Source organism: Pocillopora verrucosa, chromosome 1 (assembly GCF_036669915.1).
Source record: "Pocillopora verrucosa isolate sample1 chromosome 1, ASM3666991v2, whole genome shotgun sequence".
NCBI lineage: Eukaryota > Metazoa > Cnidaria > Anthozoa > Scleractinia > Pocilloporidae > Pocillopora > Pocillopora verrucosa.
This window is the reverse complement of record NC_089312.1, coordinates 7,428,367-7,443,228: the sequence shown is the minus strand read 5'-3', so window position 1 is coordinate 7,443,228 and position 14,862 is coordinate 7,428,367. Positions and strand designations below refer to the sequence as shown.

Genomic DNA, 14,862 nt, shown 5'->3' with positions numbered 1-14,862 from the left:
CTAATTTTTTGTAACAATAGAATCAATGTGATATTTCCAAGAGAAGATTCTGGTCAAGTAAAAACGCCCAGGTATTTATGTAAACTTTAGAACTCGAAACCAACATATTTATTCTTTTTCATCATCAAACATGCAAAGTTTTGGTTGGGCAAGCAAGTCGCTTTTGGTATAAGGATGAAAAATTCAAGTTGGATTTTTTTTAATGTTAAGTGTTAGTTTGTTGGATGTTAACGAGGTATAAAGATTTTGTAGCTCATTGTTGACTATTGGTCTAAAGATCTTTCCGATTTTTGTCCCGCATTACAAAAATCAATATTAGTGTCGTCTGCAAAGAGGTAAAACCTAATTTTATTCGAGCTCTGTGGATAGTCATTTAAATATGTGCAAAACAAGCATATGGTCCAATTAATTGATTCCTTGAGGAAAACCACATCCAACGACAGCTTTATCTCTGATAGTTGATGGCCTACTTGCGTTGTTTGCGTGCGTTGTTGAGATATGTGGGATACCTACTCATTAATTAATCCACGAAAGCCAAAGTGATTGTAGCTTATACAAGCAAAATGTCGTGATCGACGGGTTTCTGGAAAGCCTTTTTTAAGATCAATGAATACTCCACAAGATAGCAAATCGTTGATTCATGTTTTGTCCTGTTATATCATGAGCAATGATCCAATATTGGCGTGTTGAATGCCTCTTACGAAAGCCGTATTGTGAGGAATGCAAAAGTTCGTGTTTCTATATATAGCTCGTTAATTTCTGTTATGAATAACTTTGTCGAATACTCTATTAAAATTTGAAAGTAAAGAGATTGTTCCGTAGTTGTTTCCGTCAGTATCATCGTCACTCTTAAATATTGGCCGGTAATTTTTAGCAATTTTTGAGCTTATGTCCCTAATCTGATAGATGTAATAAGTATTTCCCAAAGAACAGGAGCTATGACCTGACTTCTTTAGTAAACATACAGATTTGTTTTTTAACCTTAACCGCCGCTTTATTCCCAACAGTTATCCAAGGTTTAGATAGCTGCTTTGCTTTGCGATTAGATAATTTTTTCATGGGGGCGTGTTGTCACAATTGTATTATATTTTTTGTAAAACGATGAAAACAATTTATTCACACAATTCGTTCCATTTGCAATTATTCGATTCCAGTCAACTTCAGACAGCTCGTCGTGAAAGCGATCAGCGGAGAATCTTTAATAGTCACGTACTTTTATATTTTTAACTTGTTTAAGTTTATCTTTGGCTGACGTTGTGATGAAAAATGACCACTAATATCAATAATAATGTTTCTGCTAGCGAGGAGTTTGTAAGGACTGTTAACGAAGATGTCGGTCAATCAACGTTAGCAGAAGTTCCATAACGCGCGTCGCTTTGTCCCAATGTTGGAATAAGATAAGAGCTTCGAAGAGAGAGAAAGAAATCCTGGCTTATTTGAGATGATTCACACTTGAGTAGATCTATATTAAAATCACCCATGATATAAACGTCCTTGTCATCAGACACCAATATTTCTATTGTCTTATCTAGATACGTTAGGAAATAATCGGGCGAATTGTGTTGACCATAAATTATTCCACAAACGATGTTTTTATGGTTGACAAAAGAGATTTCAACCCAAAGGACTCGGAATGCCTCATTTGAAGTCTTTTTCAAGAACATTGTAGTTTATCTTGATTGATCTACAAAGACGCCAGCGCCTCCAGAGGCCAGTGGCGTTGGCACGTGCTCAAGAACATAACTAGAATACACTAGCTTCCGCAGGGGCAGTAGTATTCGTTAGATTTCTCATTGAATGCGTAGAATAATATAACTATTCTTTTATGAAGAGATGTTTTTTCGTCATTCCAAGAACGTGGGACAGGAAGAATTCCGAGTGCCCATGAGGAATTGAACCTTAGACATTCAGATCTGTTCTCCGATGAGCCACAGAGACTCTAACGTGAGAAGGTCTGAGGTTCGCATCCTCCTGTGGACTCGGACTGTATTCTTTGTCCCACGTTCCTGGACAAGACGGAAAACACCATCTTTTTTCTTCTGCCGGTGTATCCTCTTATGTATTCACCGACTCTGTTCGTCAAGCATGTTTCTCAAACGTTATCAAGCTTTTTTAGTTTGTATCAAGAACTAAGGTTTTTTTCGTCCCAGGTATGACAAGAACAGATCTACAAAGACAATATGAAGGAAGTCGGGGCAATCTTGAACCAAATAGGCAGTCAATGACTTTTTTCAACGCCATCAAATCTAGCTTCGCCGGAAAAGATTTTACCCGCAAACGTGACCATTTCTGTAGCGAAAATTAGCATGTTTTGACCATCTCTTTTTTTTTTTTTTCTCTTCTCAACGATTTACACAGTTTTTTTCAAGTTATCACCGCGGCAAAAAAAGAAAAGAAAATTAATTTTCACGGATAACAACGTTGAACGCAGGATATCCTTATTCAAATGACTGTGAATTCACGAAAATCATTGATATTGAATGCTAATCAAGAAATAAACATGAACGCGATTTTCGCAGTAATGAGAACTATTTAAGCAGTAGTGAAAATAAGCTCTGAAAAAAATCAGGCCTGTATGGGATTTGAAACCATGGCTTTTGCGATACTGGTGCAGTGCTCTACCAACTGAGCTAACAAGCCAACTGGGAGCTGGCTATTATGTTGGTTCGTAAAAACATATGAAGTGTTTTAGAAATCTGCTGGTAAAGCATGGTTTCAAGCAATATTTTTTTCGTCATTAGTAAAATTAAACACAGCAATCATAATTATAGATATTTAGTTCAAAGATTAATGAATAAAACCAGTTGGTCGTCAGTCAGTGGATGACATTGACATTGAAAAATTTTTTAAGCCGACTTCTGGCTTCAGAATCCGTATTGTTATCATCTAGCCATGATTGTTTCCTGACAGTTGTTTTTTTGCCGAACGGCAGCTCCATACGTTGAGGTGTAATTTCGCATTTCTTCCATTGCCTTATAACAGTATAACACAGACATCTTTAAAGCGAATGATTTATCAACTAATCAAATTACAGCAAAAGTTTCGATGAACTGTCTTTGAACAATTTTTTTTCGCCGTTGTTGTCGCTTTCCTCGGCGGGGAAGAGACAAAAAACTGATCACTAAACCCGAGCCAAGAGAGAACGGAACACCACGAGATCAAAAGACACCGTCCGTGAGCAAATTGAAGGGTCTCACGTACACTACACATCACAGCCACTGAAAAAACCGACAATTATTTTGCCCTAAGGTAAACCTGCCCTCAAGGAAATTAAGCCGAATTTTTGATAGGGAGTTTGGACGCACGTCTTATCTTCAAAATCAATGGAAAGAAAACTAGGAGAGCGAGTTAAGCTGCGATATTCAGCGTTGTTTTCATTGTAGAACGATTATTAGGGAGACAGTATTGCTAACTACAGCTTGTAACTTTGAAGTGAGGGCACTTGGAGTCTATTTTCGGTGTGAGGAATATTTACTTGGACTTGACTTAGTGACCATGGAAACATTCGCAGTTCAAAGAAGCCGAAGATCGCTGTCAAGTTTTACGAACACTTTGATTGAGTAAACACTTCATCAATATGAAGGAAATGAATGCCAACTGAGAGCGATGTGCGTCACAAATCGAAAGGATGGACCAATAAACGTAGGAGATCCAAGTCTCGGTCGATAATTAATTTCAATCAAAATATATTTAAAAAAAAAAAAAAAACAAAGTTGACTCCAAGAAATGCACCACAACAGCGTGCGTACATGATGCGTGCTGACCTACTACACTGTCCAATCACGAGCATGAAGCGCACGCTGTCCTTTCAGTGGTCAAATTCGCCTGAAATCGAGAATTTTGCTTCAGTTTTGATTAAGAATATGATATAAGCTTGAGTGAAGTATTTTGAATAAAAAGATGGATTGACAAGTACAAGCACATAGACGATAGCTTGCCTTTATTCAATATTTCTGCGCATGCCAAGTCCAATATCTGAAATTTCGTATCGAGTATCGTATGCCAGAAAAAGCTGTCCTTCTTGACCTTTCAGTTGCATGCACGCCACATAGTTCACTTACGTAAGGCTGTGTTTTCATTCTTGAGTAGAGATACAGCTACAAAGATGTCCTTTTACAAAAACTCAGAGGGCGCCCAAATTGGAATCACTGCTGCTTTCTGCTTCTTGGTAATTGTGGACCTCATCGGCAATACCTTGGTTTGCCTGGTAGTCTACCGTAACCGAATAATGCGCACCCCAATGAACTATCTTTTGGTCCACCTTGCGGCTTCGGATATAACTGTAGCGATTTTCATCGCGGCGCGCTTTATCTTCCCCCTGCTGTTGGAGCATCCGAAGGGAAGAGCCGGTGACGTGGTTTGCCAATTGTTCACAGGGGGAGCATTCATATGGGTCGGAGCCCTCGTCTCCGCTTTCTCCCTCGTCTTCATAGCGCTGGAGCGCTATCTCGCCATTAAATTCCCCTACGACGTGCGTAAGCGGGTAACGACCGCCAATTAAAATGTGTTGTTGTATTCAGCTGGGCGTCGCCGCATTATGGAACTTACCCCTTTTCCTGTATGCACGTTACGACCCTGTTAGCGAGTCCTGCCGGTTCAAATGGCCCACAGCGACTATCACGCAAGTTCACAGCCCACTAAGCGCCGTAATGTACGGCGCCCTACCGATTTCCATCATGAGTTACTTGTATTTCTAAGCTGGTTTACAAGCTGTGGTTTCGTCCTTTGGTTACCTCGACCATGGTCCAACAGAGCAAGCTAACGTTACACCAGAAAGTCTGCTCGGATAGTGGTCACCGTAAGCGTGGTTTACTCGATCTGTTGGATACCCAACCTGGTAGTGTACGTCATCTCTTCATTCAGCACACAGCAACTGTACTCCGCCGTACACATGACAAGCATCGTCTTGGTCACTCTTAATTCAGCTATCAATCCTGTGTTATACAGCTGGCAGAGTGACCGTTTCAGGAGGCATATGCTGGCGCTGCTACCGTTTGGTTGCTCCAGCAGGCCGTGTCGAGTACCCCCCGCGGTTATGCCGGAAGGGAATGCTTCGAGTAAGGCCTCACGTCCTATACAGATTATTCCGCTTGTAGGTAGGGGCCCTGTCGCTTGAACATTATAACACAGTAAGACCCATGGGGGCTGTACACCCATTGAACGCTTGCCACTGTTCCTTAACCTTGTAGAATGACTAGGAGACTAATTCTGTCTACAGTATCTCTCTAAAGTCAATTTTCGGGTCGTGAGAAGAAAGATGATCGCCATTTAATGAGGATCTTGATTGTTAAACAAATTCTCTTTGTCAGCATCTTAGGAAATTCAGAGAGCAGTATAGAGAATAAGCATATTGTCTTTAGGGGCTAACGGGGTAATTCGGGTCTACAGAGTGACGCTTGGTGACCAAAATCTTGGAAGGAACTGAAGGGAGAGTTTGCAGGCCAAGCTTTGGGATTCTCGCTGCTCTTCGCGCGAACGAGTGTCAGATATAAGAACATCATATATTACGTATTTTAATTGTGGGCTTATAAATGAAGATAAGAGTGATCATCGCACCGTGATGACCACCACTTAAGCGAAAAAAAAAATCTTAAAAAGAAACTCAGGCTTTTACGTCAGTTGAACCCATGACGTCTGCGATAACGCTACCACATCGGTTTGTTGGCTCAGGTTGTTGGGCAGTGCTCTGCCACTTGAGCCAACAACGTTAAGCTTGGATCTTAAAGATGCGTTGAAACTCGAATGTTTCCAAAAATGCTTTAGCAGTAATTGAATCTAATTGTTGGAGAAACATAGTCGCGAGCACTGAAAGTCTAGATAGAAAGGAAACATTTCAGAGAAGTTGTTCAGTCTACTAAACCATTGTGGCAGCACTTCAAGAGGTTTAAGTAAAAACTCCCCTCTCATAACAATCAGACGATTCCTTTTAAGTTTGTGATTTGCTGGTATTTAATAGTAACAAAAAGGTCTGTAAAGAAAACGATTTCTTGGTGACCTTTTCAAATAAAGCTTAGGTGCATGTACCGTTGAATACTTGTATGTATATTTAATTTGGTAGCGCATAAAAATAGTAACATCGCCTCTCATGAAACAGCGACAATAGCGGTTGACATACATACCCTAGTTTGAGCGGGAATTTTGGTTAATTAAATTGCATCACCTAATTATTTCATTCCACTATGTCCCTCGAAGAAATTTGTATCGTTACGACGCTTTCCGTGTCAGTAAAAAAAGAGAGGAAGTAGATAGGTACCAACTTGCGGTTAAAATTAAAATTTTTAAGAAGGAATGGGAATTTTTATAAGGGCAGACTCAAATGTGTTTCTAGAATGGTCAACACCCAAACTGAAATACAACAGCTCGATTCAATTTTATTTAAATCTTACAAAAATGGAGTAGCATAAATACAACTTGGAGACGAAATTATCTTTAAGTGTCAACAGCAATCGATATCCCAATTTCAAGGTTCGGTTAATGCCACCCTCCTGAGACCCGTATCATTTTAACTTTCCTTTCTGCAAAAGGTGGTTATTTTAAAACCTGGACAATTTCTTATTCTAAGAAGACTTTCAAAATGTAACTGCTCGTGTAAAATCCGCCAGCAATTCATCTTTCTCTCCTTCTGAAATTTTGGTTACTACATCTGAAGAACTCTATAATCAAATATGACTTTCAACTAAACACTGCTCGTGTTATACTCTCCACCAGCAACTTCATCTTTACGCTCAAGAACAAGTCCCGCACGTTATTTTTTTCTCTTAAAAAATGATCGCAACAATAATAAAAAGCCAAAAACATAATAACAAACCATTTTACAATTCAGAGCACAGCTCGAGGGAAAAATACACGAAAAAGTCAGGCCGACATATCATATACAGAGGTTCCAATAAAGGCCAGTAACCGGTGATCTACCGCTAGACTTTTTTTTGAGTAGGCCATCATGTTTGAGTTCACCATATACGGCCCCTTTATGGGGCAGAGGCGCCTATTACACCATAGGCGGTCGCTTAAGGAAAAAGTCATTGAAACTCATAACACGTGTGCTATAGGAGGCTGTTTGAAGCTTTTACGGGAGGAACTTCTGTTGACACAAGTAAAATTACTTGCGTGGCTCTTAACATAATGATTTTTCTTCCCAAGTCAAAGCATTCCTCCACGAAAATCTTCAAACCTTGTTCTTTGGATGAGTTTATAATTATTTCAAATAAGGCGACGTAGCGGGAGCATTACAAAGCCACGTTGTAATTTGATGGAACTCCTGACATTTCTTAGGAGAAGGTTCTTTTGTTTTGCTTACATAACGTAAACTTTGTCAGCTTGATCCACACGAAAAGTCTCCTTCGTTTTAGGGCAAGTAACGCGACCATCGTTTTCGTTCGCCATCCCCCGTAAAGCCTTCACAAGAGAGGGAAAACCAAAACATTAATGAATAAAAATAGTCTCTTCAAAATTTTTTAAAACAAATACAGAAGGAGGCTAACATCCCATGAATTAGCCAGAAGTTCATGGATGCTACCTGTACATATAAATGGCCGAACACCGCTTCCATGGTTGTTAGCCTTGGAAGGTCGCGTGAACCTTCAAAAGACAATTCTTCTTCCCAGCCATAGACACATCGGTCAAACGCCTGCGTGTATGCGAACGATGTAATGACTAGGTGGCGCGCTTTCAGGCTTTCAGAGCAAAGTTTTCTCACACGAGTTACAAGCAACCACACAAGCTAGTAAGCCACAGTGTTTTATAAGCGTCTAACTTTTTTGGTAATTGAACAGGATACCCGTACTTGAATAAGCTTTGTGTTGTCTCGAATTTCCTTTTCGCTACTTTCGTATCCTTTCTCAGATTTCTATTAAGTTTCAATTTTCTTTTGCTCGTTTTGCCCGATTTCAAAGACAAGCAATGTGGTCAGCGTTAAGTCATGTGATGTAAAACTGTATAAAGTATTCCCTTCTTTTTTTTTTTTTGTTTTGCTTCTTGACCTCTGCGTTCATACGATTGTTGTGTTCAGACGGCAGATAATCAGTTAAAAACCGAAAAAACGCAATCACAAACGGATCTAAACTTACATTCTCTCCATATACGTATCCATTGGGAAGTACCATGGGAGGGTTGTTCTCGTTCATGATATGCCCTGACATGGGGCACACCAGCCTGGACTGAGCGCAGTGGGCGTACGGAAGAGGACGCCCTAAGATGTTCAGAGGGTGACTACAGACAGGACACTCAGAGCTCTTGTGGCCCTCTTGATAACAGTGACTGACAAATGTGTAGGTCAAGAATTACATAACATCTCCCAGAGGTATAAAATTTCTTAAAAACAACTATTACAAGTTTTATTAAAACTCTGAATTAGCCCCTATACAGACAGACGGAAGAGGGCACTGTCGACCCTTTGACTCCTAGGATCTAATTAGTAATCCGCAATAATAGCAATAATTTGAATGATATTACTTCAGAGAATTTAGCATGGGATCAACCAATTTCCCCTATTTTATATTTTTCTTTATTCTCATCACTTGTCTGCTTAGTACTGTATTGATAATGTAAGGAGAAATTCTGTCTTGATCACCAATAGGAGTGAAAGGGTTAAGATGTGGCTGTTAAAGGGAGGTCATAACAAAATTACAAGAAAATACATGGACAGACTAAAGAGGTACAACTTGAAAAAATGGTGGCACTGTGGGGGGGGGGGGGAAAGAAGTCATTCACATGGAGGATCAACTCTATACAGCTATGGCTTCTGTAATGATGTACATGTAAAAATTATGCGCTTCTGACTGGCTGAAATGAGTGCATTCTCATGTAACACCAGTACAACGTTGTAACACAAGTGCAAATTACAAATAGTGCATGCATGCTTTCAAAATTTCTGCATCTGTCTTAACTTTCTGCGATGTTTATCCATGTACATTATGAACAAGCAATCACATGATTCCTCTTGCAATTTGGTGTAATAGGCAATTGTAAACTTTCAAAGACCACAAACTGCACTTGCCCTATAGGCTTGTGCAATTTTGTTATCTTTGAAAAATTTACTTGTGGTTATTAACACCAAATTACACTCAAAGTCATGTTTCTGCCTATACAAACAAAACTACCCTGCACATACCAATCAGCCACTTCAAAATTGAAAGCCTATCCTGTAAAAGGCAAGGATATATTTGTATATGTTATGCATGGCCAGCTTACATGTTCAATATCACTGTACATCAAAGCTATTCTTCCATAAACCCAAGGTATAAAAGATACGGTGTTTTGAGAGCAGACAATCCTGCCTGCAATGTGACAGCCAAAGCTGATTGGTCATTAAGCTGGTGAAGTTGGAAATTCTCTCTCCTGAACTGCATCACCAGCTGACCCCATCTCTCCAGATCAAATAATTCCTGCAAATAAACAAATGCTTGTATTTTCAAGGATAAAAAAGTAACAAACACACAACTACAAAAAAAAAAAAAGGAAAAAAAAAGAAAGAAAAAAGCTAACAGCAAAGAGAGAGGCTTCAATGAACTTTGCTGCGATTGAATTCTCAAAAGCACAGAAAAAGAGTCAATCTGAGATCATTTTAAATTATCATAATGGTAAATCAAGTTCTTGAAAAATTAATTTTTAAAGCAGCAGTGAAATGATAAAGGTATAGGTTGTAGGTTAAATGAAATTCAAGTTGAATAGTTTCATGCTGCATCTTCCTGCAGTTTACACAGTTTAAAAGCATTAACAAATTGATTAGGAGTACTACATTGTCCCCACATGTACATACACGATTGAAATCATTTCTGTCTAAATTCAACCTACATGTAAATACTACACAACAAGTACTGTCTTGATACATATAAATGGACACTACAACAACAGCAACAGAAAAGGAAACAAAACAGATGGGTTGAAAGATGGACAAATACACAGAAAGACTAACAGGACAGACAGTCCATTAAAAATTGACAGAAGCATAGAATCCCAAATGAAAAAGCCCAAAAAAACAAACTTACATGTAACAAGCACCAAAAGGTACATTGCAAGGGGACATCCATGTACTGTATATGTAAAAATAAGGAGATGAATTGTAACTCACCCTGTAAGGAGAGCAGCTGGTCCCTGGTTTGAAAGCCAGTAAAGCCATGGCTCTCTGGATCTCCTTTGTCATTGTACCATCAACATTTGCAGGAGGAAAATGCTTCCTAGCATACCTGTTCAAAAAGTGTAACAGGCAAAGTAAAATACAATTTGATTTGAGACAATACACTGAATGTACATGTATGTACTGTAACATTTTTGTAACAGTATCAAAGAAAAGTACTATAATGATTAACATTAATCACCATCATCCAAGGTCCTACAATGAACTCAAAGACTCCAGATGAGCATGAATGATTAACACTTTCTTTAACTCAGATAATTCAGAGAGAGGTATTCCACAGCTAAAAGGCAACCCCAAAAAGGAAGGAACTGGTGAAATGAATGATCCAAATGAGAAAAACTTTCTCACTTTCGGAAAGGTGGACATAAAGGGAGCAACTACGCAAAGGTACAGGTACGTGTAGCATAAATACAGTGTACTCTATGAGTTGTGTACAAAAAAATTCTGTCATGATGAAAAACTGGTCTTTAATATAATTACAATCTCACACAAAGTGCTTTAATTAGGACAACATCTTAAGCAATTTACATGCTAGTACTGAAGCCTTCCTCAGTGAAAAGGTGAGTGCGGAAGGCATTAAACAGCTGCATGTTACTCATAGCTTTGCCATTTCACAAGTTAGCTGTACATAACAGAACATACCCACAAAGTACACTCATCTGGAAATATAATTGTTATTAAATACAAACACATCTGAATGCAAATGAAGATTTCCATTTGATACATCAAAGTCCTACCTAACTGCTTCCATTTTGTCACCTCTCCTCACCAGTTCAATAAACTCTTGCATTCTCACATTAAATTCAAGGTTACTCTATCAAACAAAATCAAAATAGATTACAGTACTTAGCCAACCAACGAAGAACATAAACATTACATGCAGAGCAAACCCAGGGTTGCTAAAAAGATTTTGAGACATTACTGTACATTACATGCAGAGCAAATCCAGGGTTGTCAAAAAGATCCTGAGACACTGGACTGTGCAACAATGCAGGCCACCTTAGGGATCATAAGTGTCATGTCTTCATTCTTTAAATTAAGCCACAAGCATTCTGAACAGCTCATGTTTTTTTCAGAGTTAAACTTAGGAAAGTCTTGCAGTTTGACAAAAACCCTTCATAAACATTGCTTGTGTTGAAAAAATAACGTTACTTCCCATGACAACTGAACTGACCCTAAGTATTGCATACACAGTATGCAAGTCACTGACAGCTACAATGAAATAAGTGTAGTCCAGTTTGATCATTGACAATACATGTACATGTAAATCACAATCAGTTTTCTCTAGCTCAATACAGGACCCCCAATATCAACCAGAAAATTTGATACTGTAGTCTGCAGTTGGAATTTTATGTTGAACTTCATAACTCAGGTTTTTCTTTCCTTCCTTTTCCCTCATGACAAACCAACAACTCATTTCTTATTACACATGTAGTTCAGGTTTAATGTACAGAGCAATTTCTTTGCCTGAGTCATGATTGCATTCATGACAAATGTGAACGCAAAATATTGAGTCAGGAAACACTGCTGATATGCGTCCAAAAAAACAGTTCACACAATTACAATTTTTTTAATGAAAAATACAATACATCTACCTTGAATTTTCTTAGTTTGGATTTGTTTTCATAACACCAAGCTAGACAAGGCCCAATTTCCCTCCTCAATAATGACTCTTCTACTTTCCTTGAGACCAGGAATAATTCAATGTCCACGAATTCCTTGAAAATAATAAAAAAAAATTAAAGTGATTAAAATATTGAACAAATGCATCAGAACACAACAGCTTATTCAACCCATAAATATATAATTCAGTGAGTGGCTACATGTACATGTATGTAAATGCAGAGCTCTAAGTGACATACATATACATGTACCACTAAGATACATGTTAACCAAAAAACACACATAAAATGCGCCTAAAGTTGCATGCAAGTGGAAATAAAAATATATGTGTCAAAATTTTGCATATGCACACATAAGCTTGACACAAATGCCTCATCAATATGTACAACTAAACCTTTTCATTTCTCCATTGTTGACTATTAATTGTTTAAAAAAATAGGCTATCAGAGTGGTCATGTACATGTACCACAAACTCCATGCAAATGTACCCCTGCTGATGTAACAACTAAAAGAACAAAACTGATGACAATCCTTTCCACACTTTCCCTTTGTAGTTTTTTATAACGAAAAATTGTGACTGAATCATATAGTACTTTCTGGTGATCATTTATTATCATAATGTAAGGTTACAAAATGACACCTTGTGAAAAACATAGAGTTTTTAACCTACTTTACAGAGCTACATTTAGTTTGATGGAATGGTATTTTTCAATCATTAAAAATTTTAACTTTTTCTTTAAGTAAATGACTTGACTCTGTTTCAAACCCACCTCAATTTGTGAATCTTTTGCGAGTTTAATTGCAGTTTCATAGTACCCAGATCTAAGACAATGATCCACCAACATTCGATCCAGTCGTTTCTTTTTCCACACCAACATAGCACTCTTTCTTCCATTTGCATGCTCTTTGATGTGGTCTAGGCGTGCACGACAGTGCCGTAAGCAACCTTCTTCTTGGGAAAGACATTCTTCTGACTAGAAGTAAATCGCACATTGTAATTTTCCAATTGGGACAGTGCATTGTAATTACCCTTACAAACACTTCAAATTATGTAATCAAATTATTGTAGTCCAAAGTCTCTGCTTTACACAGTGTTGTTGTGCAAATGTATACAATAAATAATATACCTGTATTCAAATTGATTAATTGTCACAGTGACAGCTACATCTACATTGACATGTACTGTAAAATGAATTTCCATGCATTTCCTTAGGTTTTTTCACAGGAATTTAGTATCTTTTCTTATAAAATGTTGATAGTGGTGTATTGCCTCATAGTAATAGGATATACATGAGACTTGACCCTAACACCTAGTAAATATATTTGACCTTACTTGTATGTTTTATTTTGGTCTATACTTGCATGGTTGTTACATGTACATGTTGTTACATGGTTGTTACAAGTAAAATTGTAGGTGAGGAGGGCTCAGAGATGGTGTTCAATATTGAATCATTGTAACCTCAGAAAGCACATTGTGCTTTACTGATCATGACCAATCACCAGCAAAAATTCCAACAATCATCTCTTACTCATCTGGTGAATTTTCAGCATAGCAACAACTCTCATGGAGTACAGCTTACCTTTCTTTTCAGTGATTGCAGTTTTTGAACCACTCCATCAAGGAAGCCAGTGATCTCACCCACCTTGACTGGTACCGAGCCCAGACCATTCGTCAAATCATTCGTTGCACTGTGCACAAGTGATACTTCTCTGTCAATTACCTTCTGCGCTGCTCGAAACTTTTTGTTGAGAATCTCATATGGAACCTGAATATAAAAATTATAAAGATGTAAATAATATGCAATTATTGTTCATCAATAATAATGCATGCAAATATAAAAAATTCAGCCAGAATATTTGCTATATTTCAGAGAGTTGAAACTGTGATAAAGAAGTTTAGAGAGAGACAGAGGAGACATCTGACATGATGAACAACTTTCATCGAATATTTCTCGTGGAATTTGGAAGAAATTTGCAACCAACTTTTAGTCTTTGAAGGACTAAAAGTTACTTTCTCGGTCTTTAAAAAATAAACTTGCGCCTATTTCTTCTAGATTGCACTCGAATGCTTTTGTCAACCAATATAAATACCATGTAAGGTGTAAGTCTTGCATTGCGAGCTGGCGATCGATGTGTAAGAGCAAATGTAACTACATGTAAGCATGTACTATGAATCACATCATCGACATTACAGCATTTGCTGGTGTTTCATTAGACGAAGCAATTAGAAATTCCCTTTCTTAAACCATACTTTGCATCAGAGTTTTATTCAGCGTTATTTAAGTTGGCAATAGAACGCTTCTGAATTGATAACAAACGCGTCATATCTCGATAACTTCTTTACAATCGTATGTGCAAACGAAGTTCACATAGACAAAAAGCAACGACGTTTCTCGAACGTCTCAAATTTTCTTTGTACGTACCTTTAAGGTGGAGTATTCTAGTGCTTTTATGTCTGCCATTGTAACATATCAAAACCGCCAAAATACTGACACAAAAGAAACAAAACACAATATTTTACCGTTTTACGAAAATTAGTCAAGGTTTGCAGCGGTGTGTTGCAAAACTATGCTCGCGCAGCGTAACTCTATTTCTGTTACCAGTCCCTCTCAAGAAAGAAAGTTTTAACGAGATTTTGCTCAGTGTGAACTAAATCAATATCATTTTCTTAGAGTTTATGATCATGGAAAAATAATTTAAAGATACGATTGCAAGTGAAAAATTTGAAATATTTACGCGCTGTTTTCCATTTTTTTAAAATCATGTAGGGGCCATCTAGACCTCTCAGAGACCGTTAAATGTTTCCATAGGAAACAAGATGAGGAGTTAAAAATCTCTCAAAATTATGAATAGGGTAGTATGCTAAGGAAAGGAACCAAACCAAAATGGATTGGCCAGTGGCCACAAAAACCGAAAAAGAAAAGAAAAGAAAATGCTCAGTACTGACCAAACACGTAAAAGAATATATAAAAAAGGAAGAAGAAGATAAAAAAAAAAACGAAAACAAAAACAAAAACAAAAAAAACCAAGAAAAACAAATCACTCCTTCTCAAATCACTGTTTTTTTTATTTGCGGTGACCCGATTCACGTCATTTCGTACATT

The 14,862-nt window shown here is 37.8% G+C and overlaps 1 protein-coding gene and 1 pseudogene across 1 annotated transcript; one reads left to right on the top strand and one right to left on the bottom strand.

The window, feature by feature from the left end:
• The first annotated feature begins 4,001 nt into the window (after window positions 1-4,001).
• LOC131786947 (QRFP-like peptide receptor) lies at window positions 4,002-6,336 on the top strand (annotated as a pseudogene).
• Window positions 6,337-6,351: 15 nt separating this feature from the next.
• On the bottom strand, window positions 6,352-14,298 carry LOC131786946 (E3 ubiquitin-protein transferase MAEA). The gene is made up of 9 exons (XM_059104007.2): window positions 14,182-14,298; window positions 13,339-13,524; window positions 12,529-12,732; window positions 11,731-11,853; window positions 10,873-10,949; window positions 10,070-10,184; window positions 9,250-9,383; window positions 8,067-8,256; window positions 6,352-7,395 (listed from the first exon to the last, which is right to left on the bottom strand). Exons 1-9 carry the CDS (start codon window positions 14,218-14,220, stop codon window positions 7,294-7,296), a joined length of 1,170 nt encoding a protein of 389 aa, XP_058959990.1. The 5' UTR covers window positions 14,221-14,298; the 3' UTR covers window positions 6,352-7,293.
• Between the last annotated feature and the right edge of the window lie 564 nt (window positions 14,299-14,862).